General features: G+C 41.4%; 3 protein-coding genes across 7 annotated transcripts; 1 reads left to right on the forward strand and 2 right to left on the reverse strand.

The window, feature by feature from the left end:
• Positions 1 to 107: 107 nt before the first annotated feature.
• On the reverse strand, positions 108 to 4,356 carry rab9b (RAB9B, member RAS oncogene family). Of its 3 annotated transcripts, none has more exons than XM_046031210.1 (2): positions 4,265 to 4,356; positions 108 to 3,333 (listed from the first exon to the last, which is right to left on the reverse strand). In XM_046031210.1, exon 2 carries the CDS (start codon positions 3,271 to 3,273, stop codon positions 2,662 to 2,664), a length of 612 nt encoding a protein of 203 aa, XP_045887166.1. In that variant the 5' UTR covers positions 3,274 to 3,333; positions 4,265 to 4,356; the 3' UTR covers positions 108 to 2,661. The 3 variants fall into 3 exon arrangements, with proteins under 3 accessions (XP_045887166.1, XP_045887167.1, XP_045887168.1); XM_046031211.1 differs by lacking the exon at positions 4,265 to 4,356 and adding an exon at positions 3,920 to 4,068; XM_046031212.1 differs by lacking the exon at positions 4,265 to 4,356 and adding an exon at positions 3,807 to 3,889.
• fut11 (fucosyltransferase 11 (alpha (1,3) fucosyltransferase)) lies at positions 3,983 to 9,322 on the forward strand. 3 transcript variants are annotated; one of them, XM_046031205.1, is made up of 5 exons: positions 3,983 to 4,001; positions 5,983 to 6,321; positions 6,462 to 6,842; positions 7,462 to 8,084; positions 8,252 to 9,322. In XM_046031205.1, exons 2-5 carry the CDS (start codon positions 5,983 to 5,985, stop codon positions 8,400 to 8,402), a joined length of 1,494 nt encoding a protein of 497 aa, XP_045887161.1. In that variant the 5' UTR covers positions 3,983 to 4,001; the 3' UTR covers positions 8,403 to 9,322. The 3 variants fall into 3 exon arrangements, with proteins under 3 accessions (XP_045887161.1, XP_045887163.1, XP_045887160.1); XM_046031207.1 differs by lacking the exon at positions 3,983 to 4,001 and adding an exon at positions 5,314 to 5,332; XM_046031204.1 differs by lacking the exon at positions 3,983 to 4,001 and adding an exon at positions 5,538 to 5,677.
• On the reverse strand, positions 9,249 to 13,689 carry znf185 (zinc finger protein 185 with LIM domain). The gene is made up of 8 exons (XM_046031213.1): positions 13,591 to 13,689; positions 13,316 to 13,363; positions 12,951 to 12,986; positions 12,135 to 12,206; positions 11,961 to 12,035; positions 11,801 to 11,866; positions 10,901 to 11,006; positions 9,249 to 9,820 (listed from the first exon to the last, which is right to left on the reverse strand). The coding sequence occupies exons 3-8, from the start codon at positions 12,956 to 12,958 to the stop codon at positions 9,719 to 9,721; spliced, it is 429 nt and encodes a 142-aa protein (XP_045887169.1). The 5' UTR covers positions 12,959 to 12,986; positions 13,316 to 13,363; positions 13,591 to 13,689; the 3' UTR covers positions 9,249 to 9,718.
• Between the last annotated feature and the right edge of the window lie 113 nt (positions 13,690 to 13,802).

Genomic DNA, 13,802 nt, shown 5'->3' on the forward strand with positions numbered 1-13,802 from the left:
ATTTTAGTTTTAATAATAGTTGTAAGAGCTTTTGTCATTTTTTTAAAGCCACATACTTCAATGAATTTTCAAGGCATGAGCACAAAAACCACAGACAAGTTAGTGTCTCCATTTGGTATGTTGCATCTTTTATTTGAAGCCAAGCAATGGCGAGTATGCGCCACTTTGCCAGCATGTTGGCACAACCAGTCTTCTCCTCCGTAGTGCAAAAAAGAGGCGTAAGGGGAATTGTTCAATAGATCAACACATCATCAAGATGAGCAGTCTATTTTTTCAACCAGCTTAAATCACACTCAGGGGTTGAGTGCTGAGGCTGAAACAGACGTTAAGTGTCATTTTGTACGTTGTTATAAAATGAATGCCCTTTACATAAGCCATTAATATGGACAGCCAAAAGAAATTAGATTTTACATTCATAAATTACAGCAACATTAAAAATATTGACAAACTGCGATGCAGTGATATAAGACAGCAACATGAGCACAACAGTTTAAAAGTACCCACTGACTCTCAGGTAAATTAGATTTCAGGTAAACACTGTGATAGGCTAGATTATCTGAAAAGGACATAAACAATGTTACAGGAAGGAATAAGAAAAATAAGCTAAAAGCCCCCAGTTTTGCTTTCAATTAACGTAGGCTACCAGCTTGATTTTGTTAAAATGCCCTACTCAGTTCACAGTTCATAAAGTTTCTCTCATAAGCTGTGAGTACCAGTATTCAACACACCTTATCAAAACTTTAACAGTAATCATATGAACAAGATCATTATAATAAGCCAACATTAAACCAAATAACTGTGCAATAAGTAAATATGACTACCTGATTGGATTTGGTTCACTTTCACAGTGAAGCTCCTGTAACGTTCACCATTAGCCTGCACGCACACTGAAATATGATGCAATCTTTGACTCGAAAGGCAAATAATGTGATCTCACGCTGAGAGAATACACACTACCTCCAACAGGAAAAAGGTATGAGAACATGGACTATAAGGAGAATAATAGTGACTTTGTGCATTCAGAAGATGAAAACATTTTGTCTTATTTATGCAAAAAGGTATGGTTGTTTGAGTAGCCTACATATAATATACTATTCCAGCAGCAATTAAAAATACTGAAGTTAAACTCAGTTTGAAGCATTATAAAATCTGACCTCTTCTTGACCCATACAGACAAACAACAAGCGTGAGTAAGCTCGTATGCAAAAATGTTGAAAATAAAAGTACAGTACCGTCCAGCTGAAAAAAAGTAAACATCGTAAATTGTCAGAATACTGAATGAATGGACAGGAGAGGTGATGTACACACATTAGTGGTAACGGCCTTATCCTTGTGCTCAGGCTGCTTCACATTGCACTGAGACCTCGAATGACCAGACTGACGGCACAAGACGCATGTAATATATCGATAAAGCGCAGGAGACCTTCAGAATAAGCAAAGCGAAAAGGACTGGAATGTTGAGGCCTGCCACGCCATCAACAAGGCAGACACAGGATTACAAACATGCCATAATTATAAGAAAAAAAAGATTGTTAATTATAATAATTAAAACCTCCTACTACAATCAGCCCTTGATCAAACACTGAAGCCTAATGTAAATATCACCCGTCTGTAAAAAAAAAATAAATAAATAAATGTCAGAGGAAGAAAATGTGCTTCACAGAAAAATAAACACCAGTTTATCAACAACAGCAGCAAAAGCAGTATTATTTTTGAACTTTGGGAAACACTAATCCTTACTTCATAAGCAGACCCATGTACATAAATCACGGGAAATAAAAATGATCCAATAATGCCCAACTTGTGTAACTGACACCTCCGGCAGTGCAGTGGTAATAGATATAATAGTCAAATGAATAAGAGCACCACAGCAGCTTGTACCCGATGCTTACAGTCAGAGCTGCAAAACTAAAGCTCACACTTCCCATCCCACTGAACAAAAACAAGACCCATCTTCCTGTTGAGCGCAGCAATCATTTCACTTCCTCGTACCTCAAATTATATTGGTCATCATGCTGATGTTGAGAGTTCCCAAGCACAAGATCTGCCAGATTTGGGAACACTGTCGCTCACAGATACTCTCAGTGTCCAGAAAATACACTGGTTCTCCATTTTTCTGCTGATAACAAGATCTAATAATACGAAAATGTGATGTTGTACTCAAAGTCCCTCTAATAACCCGAGAACATCAGCTCATGGACGGACTGTTGACTGTATGTTGCTGTACCAATGGTAGAATGTGCTCTTCAAGAGAGGATTGGTATATTCTCTTGTCAACTGTATTAACTAAAATTATTAATTATTTCAATTAAACTAAGTCCTGCATAGACAGACAAAGCTGAAGCTGGGTAAACATGTTTTTGTGCAACACTACTGAAAGCAGACAGAGTACAAAGGATCAGTGTGTCTGTTACAGTGTGCCTTTAACCTGGTTAGAGGTTCAATTCAACAATCTAGATACGAGCTGAATCCTTGACACTGCACTCCGCAGAGCAGCTGTATCTTGTCCACATTATCTTTAGGGAATACTGTGCTCATTAGCTTGTACCTACAGTATGTGTACCATAAACAATATCTGACTGGCTCGCAAAACTGCCCCCAGGCAAGTTTCAGCCAGAGAGATTTACACAAGGTGGATTTCGTGTATTTGCACCTGACCAATCAGCAGCAAGACGCACGAGAGGTTTTGCGGTTGCCATGCAGATCGATAGTACTACCCAGTAATGCATGGTCAATCTGGTCCTCAGCAGCCAGAACCTCCCTGACAGCTGCCTCAAATGCAGCTGTGACATTAGTGTCGTCTTTAGCACTGGTCTCAAAGTAAGGGCAGCAGCCATTCTCTTCACACCAGGCCCGTGCTTCGTCCTCCCCCACCTGCCTCTGCTCCATATCTAACTTATTGCCTAGCACCACAAAAGGGAACCTCTCAGGGTCTTTCACATCCGAGTAGAACATGAACTCCTTCTTCCAGCAGCCGAGGTTCTGGAAGCTCTGCAGGTCGTTCACAGCAAATGTGAGCAGGCAGCAGTCTGCGCCTCGGTAGAAAGGCGTGCGCAGGGACTTAAAGCGCTCCTGGCCTGCTGTGTCCCAGATCTGAAGAGTGACCAGGCGCCCATCCACCTCCAGGTCGCGGTTGAGGAACTCCACGCCGATGGTGTGAAAGGACTGGGAGTCAAAGCGGTCTGTGACATAGCGGTTCATTAGGGAGGACTTGCCCACTCCACCGTCCCCCAGCAGGATCACCTTCAGCAGCAGGCTCTTCCCGCTCATCATGTTTCCTCCTCGCTGGTTTACGGGCCTCCACACCTGGAGGCAGACCAGGGTCAATTGAACCTATAAAGAGGAAGAAACGCAAAAACAGATACTTACTACACAATAAAAAGGGAAACAAAAAATACTATTGGGAAATAGGACATAAAATAGATTGACTTCTGTGAAAATTCAATACCCAAACCAGTCTATACTGATAAAACAGTGTAGATAACAAGAGGAAAAGACTGCTGTTTTAGCAACATTTGGACACAATCTCAAATGAACCTTTCTGACAATGAACGCCAGCCATATGAAATGTGTGTAATGGTTGACTAGTTTCAGGGACACGGTGACAGGGGTGAAGGGCCGAGAGGTTTCTGACTACGGCCTTTTTGTTTCCTACAAGACACGGTTATACTGACTCATAATAACCTACACATGAAGTATGCTTGACAGCCATACATGCCAGGACATAAACATCAACCCAAAAAACAACAACACAGAATTATTTTTATCACATATATAACAGGTGAAGTGTAGGAGTGTTACGCTACCCCACAAAAACAGGGGCGAGGGTCATGAGCGGACTCTGAAAACGACCACTTCACATACGCAGATCACAAACATGTACCAGCTTGTTGTCAGCTGTCGCTGGCAGCTAACTTACAACTCTGACTGAACTGCTGCGTCGATGTGAAACTCGTTCATAACGTGCCTCAGAGCAGAACTGAACTAGGAACCGAAAACAGGTGACAGACTTGCAACAAACAAATGAACTGTTATACTGTGTAGCGGCTTAGCAAGCCTCCCAGCCAACTAGCCTGCTAGCCGGCTAGAGTGATGGCTTGTTGACATTCAATCCTGGTCCTCGGCTAACTAGCCTCTGTGCATGCGACTCAAAACAATTTTTAAAACCGTTGTAAGCAACAAAAGAACGCGTGTTGCAGTGGGGTGGTATATCTATTATTGAATTCATCTAATATAAAAAGAACAAACGTGAATTTTCACTCACCCTGTTCCTTATAGTTTATATTGCTTGCTCTGCCCTGCTCCGTTACATCTCAATGAGATTGAGTGTCGTGACGTGCGCGCGCCCCCATCGAGGACCTGCACGTGCACGCTGCACAGGCAAACCGAGGTCCTAAAGACCACATATGACAACAAAGTGTCTGTGAGGTGTACTTCTTTTGATTACTTTATAATTCTACTTCACGACATTTAAGAGGAAACTATTGTATCTTTTGCTCCAATATAATGATATATATACACCAATTTTTAAAGCAGAGGGCAACTTTGTAATTGTAGTCTTGTACCTTTTTCATGGTAACGGCACAGGCATACAGTTAAAATATTCGTTTATGAAAGCAGCACTACAAAGCCTTTCTACGCACCTTGTAATAAAAAATATTAATAGTTTTTTATTATTTTCCATTACATAGGAGAACAACATTCTTTCATTTGAAGAAAAATATTGTTTGCATTATTTATTGAAATGCAACAAGGAAAACCAAATGAAGGAATAACATGGAGACATTTTTAGAGGCTTCTTACATTTACTTCTGCGGATGTGAATCTACTGGTAGTGTAAATGTATTTGTGTAGGACAGTACATTTCAAAGTTATTCTGGCTTAAGACTCATTTCGATTTTTGTTCTTTTTAGGTTTTGTATGAAGTGTTGGTTATAATGTCTTTATTCTTGTGTTTTATGTACCCACTCTAAGGGCATTGCATTAAGCTCTAGTAAATTATGTTGTAATATTTTGCTACCAAATAAATTTTGCGTTGGATTTTTACAAACTGCACACTGAATCACAGACGTTTAGTAGAGCAATGTGCACTCCGGTGCTGTAGGTTGGCGTGTGCAGCTTGGACCCAAAGAAGAAGAAAAAGCAGAACCGTAGAATAAAAGTAGGTAAAACAGTTATTATAGAGCAAAAACTAAATGAAACTGGAAGACATCTTTACAGTATACGGAATCATGTTGGTCGAAATAAAGCTGGGTGCTTACCGGAAGACAGAGACAGTCATTACCCGTCTAAGGATAGCACACAGGGCTTAACCACTCACTTCATAAAATAGGTAAACACCCAACTTGACACTGTGCAAAATGTAATAGTTTAGAGACAATTCAACATGTGCTGGTTGAGTGCAGGGGCTATATGGAAGCGAGGAAGAAAATAGCAACAGTTGTGGAGAAAGCTAAGCTAAGTCCGGTAGGTGGCAGTAATGCTCCTAAACGCTGGTTGCCAACTGCCAATCTAATCAAAAGAAGAAGATGCTTTTTGTTTATTCCCTCTTCACTGTTGGTTGTCATCGAACAGCATCTGTTCATGAAAACAGGCTTGTAGTGCGGAGGACAACTACATACTTTAGCTTTGAAGCGTCAAGAAAACGCATCTTCATGTGTTGGCTGCAGTGATGATGGTAGGACATAGTGTAAATGTTTCGCTACTGGTGCATGCTCAGAAACCACTGACACGTATGATTGAAATGTTACAGTCAATTGCAAATGTTTGTTCAGCGAAGTTAGTTGCAAGGAGAAATAACTGCATCCCGCTTTTATTTGAGTTATGAGCAGCAAAACAGGTCGTGACGAGACCGAAGAATCACGTCTGGATTAGACAAATAAGAAAGTGAATTGGTTTGTCCTTTAGAATTGTGCCCTGCTTGTGTTCGAGTAATGCAGGTCTTTGAAATGTGTTTGTGTCTGTTCCTTTCAACCTTTACAGATGGCAGGTAGAGGCAGGCTGGTTCCCTGTGCGTGTCTGGGGCTGTTTGGAGTCCTGTGCTGGGTCTGGGTCTCCTTTGCGTCCTTTCCAGACGATCAGCTTGCCCTGGAGGCCTTGGATGCAGTGGACCGCGGAGCCTTTCAGCCCCAGAGTGCGCTATCAGAGATGGAGTTTGCCTCCATCAGTTCATACAGAGGACCTGGCAACAGTGACCGCCGCAGGAACAAGGAGCTGCCCATTCTCCTCTGGTGGAGTGGAGGACTATTCCCGCATTTTCCTGGTGACACTGAACGCATTGACTGTGCCACGTCCTCCTGCCTGGTCACGAGCAGCCGCAAGGTACCAGCGAAATGTAACCTCATAAATCGTTTTATTGAACCCCCCCTGGCTGAGACAGAGGGACAGCAGCATGCTCACATTAATAATAATTATAATCTGCAATTGTTCCGCAAGTAATCTTGAGTTTGATCTTGATCAAGGTCCAGCTGTACAAACGGACAGCATCCATCATCTTTTATGGAACAGACTTCAGGGCATATGAGGCGCCGCTCCCTCGTCTTCCCCACCAAACCTGGGCACTGTTCCATGAAGAGTCACCCATGAATAACTATGCCCTCTCCCATGGACCAGGAATCAGGCTGTTCAACTACACTGCCACGTTTCGCAGGGAGTCAGACTATCCCCTGACCCTGCAGTGGCTACCCTCTCTGGACTACTTGCTGATGCCTGTGGTGGTGTCCCTGGAGGAGAAGAACCGGCTGAGGAGGGAAGGCCTGGCTCCTGTGCTCTACATGCAGTCCCACTGCGATGTACCGTCAGACAGAAACAGATATGTCCAGGAGCTCATGAAGTACATTCAGGTACAGTACTGGGATGTTCTTTCACAAAGATGCATGCTATATGAGTTTAGCGGTTTCCAGTTTACTGCCTGATTTATTAAGGCTCCTATAAACTAGATGTGTGCTTAGTGAGGTGCAATTTCCCCGGTATTAGAGCTGAGGTGGAATTGTACTTCCACAATCCACATGCTGTAGCATTGCTGTATGAAATAAACGTCAGCTCCTGTTCTGCACAGATATCAGGGCAAGTTTCTGCTTGCTGTTGAATACCATTTTCACTTGTCTCCTCAATTTTGGAGCGTCCAATAGCCATTCTTTACAATAAATATCAATTGGCTCACATACTATGAAGATGTAGTGTACTGTAGGGTAGAGTCTTCCACGTTTCCTCTTGCATACAGGTCAGTTGGTCAAAATTATTCATCTTCACGCGTGCAGTGTGAAGTAACACGGTAACACCTCTGTAAATGCTTTTTAAATAAAGCCCTCAGTGTGATGTTTGTGAATTCCCATCGGGAGCTGAAATGTATCAGGGTTTTATGAAAAATAAAAGTTTTATGCCAGTGTCATATTAATAATCTCCCAAATGTTCCCTAAGTGTGCCCCCATCTTTCTCACACATTATTTTCTCCCTCTGTAGGTGGACTCCTACGGGAAATGCTTGAACAACAAACCTCTACCTGAACATCTGGAGGACACGGCCACAGCTACCGGCGAAGATCCCAAATTTATGAATTTTGTCGCACGCTACAAGTTTCACCTGGCACTGGAGAACGGCCTGTGTCCGGATTACATGACAGAGAAGCTGTGGCGGCCTCTCCATCAGGGCTGTGTGCCCGTCTATCGAGGCTCCTCTGTGGTGGCAGACTGGATGCCCAACGACCACTCTGCAATCATCATAGATAACTTCGCCTCACCGAAAGCTCTCGCTGAATTCCTCAAACATCTTGATGAGAATGATGATGAATATGCAAAATATTTAGAGTTCAAGAACCCCAACCACATTACTAACGCTCATTTGCTGAAGGATCTGGAGACCCGTGAGTGGGGGGTTAATGACATGAGTAAACCAAACTACCTGAATGGATTTGAATGTTACGTGTGTGACCAGGAAAATGCACGGCTGGCAGCAGAACGAGCCTATAGGAAAGACCCTGAGAAGAACCAACCTCCTCAGCCTAAAATGGCCAATAACTCTCACATGGGGTGCCCCCTGCCCAGCCCAGGGTACGGAGATGTCCAAGACTTACCAGCAGATGATGGGTGAGTTTGTCTTAAATGATTCACTGTGCCAGGTGTGAAATCCTTGTACTTTTCAGTACTTTAATGTGAATAACAATGTACCAAGGGGAGAGAAATCAGTCTATTTTAATGGTCTAATTAAAATATCCTCTGTGATGAGTCTAATCTGTTTGTATATCTGTCCGCAGATGGCTGCAAATATGGCCTCAGGATTACTGGCAGAGCCTGGACCAAGCAGAGGGGCTGGAATCTCTGATAAGACATAACGAGTCAGACCCTTCGCTGCTGTGGAAGCACATCCAAAACATTGCTGTGAGCAGAGCCAGAGGAAAACACTGACACAGGCCTAGAAACAAATATGTGGTGCACATCCAGGATTACAGGGGTGTCCCATATTATGCATCCCTTCTGTTCAAATGAGGGAAATAAGCAGAAATTACTCATATTATTGCACCTGAGCCAAACCTCCTTTACTCTCATGAGCAGTGTAGTTCAGAGTTTGACATTGTATTCAGATGACATGATACTTGTTTCCTTTTTTAGTGTGCTATATATTAATATTTTTAAGTCGCTTTATTACTTTAACTGAGGTGCCATCATTGCCCATACTTCCACTTTGCATTGTTAATGTTAACTGCATGCAGTGCAGTTGTTCCAGAGGCACATTCTCATGGGATGCGGATTTTTATTGGACTGGGGCAGAGCCAAAGACTTGTCCTCTGTGCCAAGGGAGCTCTGCCTAACTGTGTGTGAAGACCATCAAGACAGTAGCCAATGAACTGCATTAGCTTCTTTACAGTTACTCAGCAGGTAGCTGATGGTTATTAGCTAAAGTCACATTTATGTACACAGCTGTTGTAACTGACTATGCAAGGAAAATATTATTTCACCAAGGAGTGGAGAATGTGGCAAATGTAACTCCCCTGTGGGAAATCTCCACTGCATTTGCAAAGTAGTTCTCAGGAACAGCTTATCTTATGAATTTCCGTGGCAGATGCTTTATAATATTGTCCTAACCGTTGTCTGTTACATGATGCTAACGTCATGTTGATGTGCAATACTTTTTGAATAATGGTTTTCTAAAACATGTAACTGCTTGAGACCCCATGACAGTATTGTGGCTATTAGCGCAATAGCTTTGTATCACATATTTATACCAGGATCATATAAATCTTTTTATTTTCTTAACAAAACATCACATGTGAACACTCTTTTGTATCAAGAAGAGCAAAATAAGTAAACATTTTCTAACATAGTAATTTTTTTGCATAATTATTCTTGCCAAAACCCCACTTGCCTGTAATAGTCTGTTCATGTTCATACATTATATATATATATATATATATATATATATATATATATAAAAACCTTCTTGTACAGACATATCCTTCATAATTTACTATTTCAAGCAGATACAGCTTTCACCACCAGGAAAAAAACAACACAAGCTTGTACAACATATTTGACAAATTAGAAATTTAACTTTATGTAAGAATCAACATTAAGCAATGTTATTGGTCACTATAACTGCCTCTTTGATGACCCTAAACACACTCCGGAGTTCAAACTTTGCGAAAGACCAGTTCTCACTGTATATGCAAATGAACGTGAAGGGAAGGGGACGAGGATAAGAGGCTGCTGAAGAGCTTCGATAATCAGTCCAAGGCTTTGGAGTAGCAGCTCTCGCAGTGGACTTTTCCACCATGTAGGAACATACTGTAGAGAAGGTCTCCCATTGGCTTACTACACATGTCACACTGAAAAATTGGGAGAATGTCATTAGAAAATGTAATTATGAGAAATACAGTGAAGAGCAGTGTTTTTATCCTCATCACAGTATACAAAACTGTTTGAAAACACAATTACCTGGTTAAACCATTGATACATTGACTTGCAATATGCAATAGCTAAATATAATTTGGAAGACTCATTTAAAAAAGCAATTAATGTACTACTACTTACTATAAATATGAAAGGAATAGCTTGATCATTTGGGAAATATAGGCTACTTATTGGCAATTTTGCCAATACTTACATAAGAAGATTGATACCACTCTCTCTCTTCTGTCTGTCAAATATAAAGCTACAGCCTGCACCAAGTTAGCTTATCATGAAGACAGGAAATGGTTTAACAGCTACTGGCTCTAGAAATTAGCTGTGTCTAAAGTTAAGAAAGAAAAATCCACCTATCAATATCTCTGAAACTCACTAATTAATGTGCCATCTCTAGTTTGTTTAATCTGTATGAAAACACACTGTAAAAACAGCAGTTTTTCCTGGAGTCACCAATGGTTGCCTGGTTCCTTAGTGGAGGAGTGACTCCTCTTGGCCAAGAAATACTCTGGTAGTTTTTACTTTTTTACTTAAGTAGGAGGATTCTTGAACTATAGAGAGAGCAAGGCTAGCTCTTTACCCCTGTTTCTTGTCTTTACACTTAGCTAATCAGTTGATGGCTTGAGAGTTGTATCAATCTTCTCATCTAAAGGCTCTTTTAGACGCAACAACATCACCACTGTGCTCTGAAACACAGTATTTCCAATGGCTTGCAACAGGCCACAACAGCACAGCTTCGTGATCTCGTGCCCAAAGTTCCACTAGGTTGAACTTGGAACGAGACAGCGCAGCTCAAATCATGTTTTTTCTGAAAGGGCCTCAACTATTTGCAAAAAAAGTGACATATTTACCAAAAGGTCAAACTATTTTTTAAGGGGAACAAAAGCTCATTTTACCCAGGTCAGTCCCTTCAAGGACATGTGAATATACCCAACAATTTATAGTCCAATAAAAACAAAACTGTATCTTCAGCAGAACTGTATCTGAGCAGACAGATGAATTACCTTGAAGCAGGCAGGGTGGCAGTTGATATTGAGGTGCTGGATGGAGATCTTGGCATCACTGCCTACTGGCTTTCCACAGTATGTACAGGCGGATGACAGAGAGCCACTGGGGAGACAGAGCGATTGAGACAGGTTAGTTTGGCCACTGACTCAAGCAGCTCTCATACAACCACAGCTCTGTCTGGTAAAATAACCTGTTACCCTTTCTGTCCAGCGCAGGGGGAACTTAATGATAAATAATCCTTTGATGTCCCTGCTTAGCCTCCTAATGAGCAGGTTTGGTGGAATTTCTGCCCTACTGCTTACACATATCTAGTTTTGTCAGAAGTGGGAATAACAAGGCAGGGGAGAAAGGGCTCAAGCTCATAGCTGGTTTAAAACAGGTTTAGGGAATTGTGTTGTCACCAGGAGTGACAACACAATTCCCAGCAGCTGCTGAAAGAGTAATTAACAGAACTTAATGTCAAATAATCCGACCCATTATGGAAACAAGAGCAACTAGAAAAGACAAAATTTTCTGAAGAATATGTATGTGCCTAAAACTTGCAGTTAAAACATTTTGAAATAGTTAAAATACTGAAAGAAGTTGAAGTGTCACTCTTGTGTAAGTGATGTGTTGAGCTGGAAGTGTCAGTTGAAGCCCTGAAAGAAATTAGCGGAAGTGTACAAACTGAATGATATCAGCTGAACTGTAAGCACAGTTTAAGCATATGTGTTTGACCGGTGGAAGTAATTGACCTGGCAGAGTTGGAAATGTTAGTTGAAGTGTACACATTGAAAGGAGTTGAAGAGAAATGCAGTCATTGAAAGAACAAGAGATGGAGGCAACTGAAGTGTCTGGGGAGAAAGGGCTCAGGTTCCCAGCTTATTTAATACAGGTTTAGAGAATCGTGTTATTACCTGGTGTAAGTGGAGGGGCTGCTGTAAGAGTAACTGGCAGAGCTTGATGTCAAATAATCTGACCCACTATGGAAAAAAGAGCAGTTAGTAAGTCATCATGAGAGCAGTGTGTTTTAATCAATATTGTTATTTGATTGTGTAAATAACATATTGGTCCTACCTATTGATTGTTTCTCTGGCATTATACAAGGACAGCTCTGTTGCATTGACATACTCTTTCACAAACACAAACCCTCTTTAGCAGAGGCAGAGGAAGGAAAGAGTGAGTTAATTTGCACAGTTAAGATAGATATGAGCTGTCACTTTAATTTTAATGTCTAGTAAAATCCCTCACTTTTTAGTATCAGGTTCTGGTGTTTGGACATGCTGGTCTTCTTCTGTCACGCTCCTGGAATAGGTTTCATAACTAGAGACAGAGTGCAGCAGGGTTAGTCTCATCTTTCACTCACTGATGACAGTAGTGTGATGGGTTATACAGAAGGACCCTACATCTGTCAAATTTAACTCAGGAGATAATCATTTTCTGCCATCGCTTGTTAATGGCGTGCTGTTTAACGGGCTGTGATTTGACAAAAGGACGTCTCTAATACACATCATTAATCTGACATCTGGAGACTGATAATTAGAGAGAAGGAAATGAGGGCAAATTGAAAGACAATGGGAGAGCAGATCTTGTCATTTAACTTCAGTAATAGAGTTGAGACAGGAGCCTCTGTAGCCAGGCAACATTCAGGAGCTACAGGTAATGTTAGATCCAGATTGCAGTATTAAGCGGATACAGCGGCTTTCGCACAGGATTTGGACTACATTTCTTACCCCCTAACCAAGACGGCTGTGTTCCTAACACAGAGACAAAAGTAGATCTGGCAGGTGAAAGTCTAAAACAAGCCCAGATGAACTAAATATGAAATGGTGTGCGTTTAATTTTAAATACATTTCATTAAATTAAACTTGGATTCAACTCATAGAATAACAGGTACATTTCATTTCCATACAGTGCCAGATTCATAAAAGACAAAAAGCTCCGGTTTAAAGGAGAGTGTCTTTACAAAAGTAAGAAAATCAACAGACCGAATAGCAGAAAATAACACTCTGGAGAAAGTATTCTTGCATTATGCTGTGTCTGACGTGAACAAGATCATAAACTTACCGATCCATAGCGGGCTCTGGCTCACTGTGTATCTCCCTGGAAAGTAAAGAAAGCTGTATTAGACTTCTACTGTAGGCTGTAGCAGTCAATAACCCGGATGGCGTCCAGTGAACAAGAATGCTGCGTTTTTTATAAGTGTATGAAGCAGATCTTTGTGAATCACAGCTCCAGAGGGGTCTGGGTTTATTGACCAGGTGTGGTCTGTTTTCTATTGTACTGCAGCATTGCCTCATTCTGAGCCCTCCTCCCGTGCTTTGTAATCATAAACATCACCTACATGTGTCTCATTCTCTCAGTTCCTATTAATCTCCCCAGTTTTTGATCAGAAGATGTGAGTTTTAAGAATTTCAAAGGTTTTTCCCAACCTGATAGTGGTGACGGTTGTGACTATCTGGGTCTGCGTATCCTCGGGGCTACAAAATAGAGGACATTCCTGTATTGTAATAGGTCTGGCAGTACAGGTGGAAAAGCAACAAAAGTTGAATATTCTCAGACTAAGCCGAAAGGAAGTTTCAGCTTGCTTTCAATTAAATGGTTGACAGGCACTGCATTTTAAGGTGCTATAATCACATCCTGCTACAATTGAGAAAAATAAAGTGGTTTATTATGCATATAATGAGCCCAACAACAGTGGAGATACCTTTCCTCTTCTTCCTCTTCCTCCTCTTCCTCTCCTGTAGTTGTACTGATAGTATAGAGAGTGGGGGATGTCCACCTGTCCCATGGGGAGTCATTCTCAGTTGATCTGGAGCACAAACATAGACATGACATAGTAGCTTGGATGCGTGCAAGGAGGATGACAAATTCACACTGTATTTTTTTAAAGTAAAAAAAAAGGGGGTGGGGGGGGGG

This window comes from Micropterus dolomieu, linkage group LG19 (assembly GCF_021292245.1).
Source record: "Micropterus dolomieu isolate WLL.071019.BEF.003 ecotype Adirondacks linkage group LG19, ASM2129224v1, whole genome shotgun sequence".
Classification (NCBI taxonomy): domain Eukaryota; kingdom Metazoa; phylum Chordata; class Actinopteri; order Centrarchiformes; family Centrarchidae; genus Micropterus; species Micropterus dolomieu.

What these genes read in the sequence shown, in the direction of transcription:
- rab9b (XM_046031210.1), bottom strand. Translation starts at nt 3,273, where the DNA reads ATGATGAGCGGGAAGAGCCTGCTGCTGAAGGTGATCCTGCTGGGGGAC.
- fut11 (XM_046031204.1), top strand. An exon ending in TGGTCACGAGCAGCCGCAAG is followed by an intron (nt 6,322 to 6,461) that starts GTACCAGCGAAA and finishes ATCTTGATCAAG; the next exon opens with GTCCAGCTGTACAAACGGAC. An exon ending in AGCTCATGAAGTACATTCAG is followed by an intron (nt 6,843 to 7,461) that starts GTACAGTACTGG and finishes CTCCCTCTGTAG; the next exon opens with GTGGACTCCTACGGGAAATG.
- znf185 (XM_046031213.1), bottom strand. An exon ending in CCAGAACCTGATACTAAAAA is followed by an intron (nt 12,036 to 12,134) that starts GTGAGGGATTTT and finishes CCTCTGCTAAAG; the next exon opens with AGGGTTTGTGTTTGTGAAAG. An exon ending in AGCCCCTCCACTTACACCAG is followed by an intron (nt 11,007 to 11,800) that starts GTAATAACACGA and finishes CTGTCTCCCCAG; the next exon opens with TGGCTCTCTGTCATCCGCCT.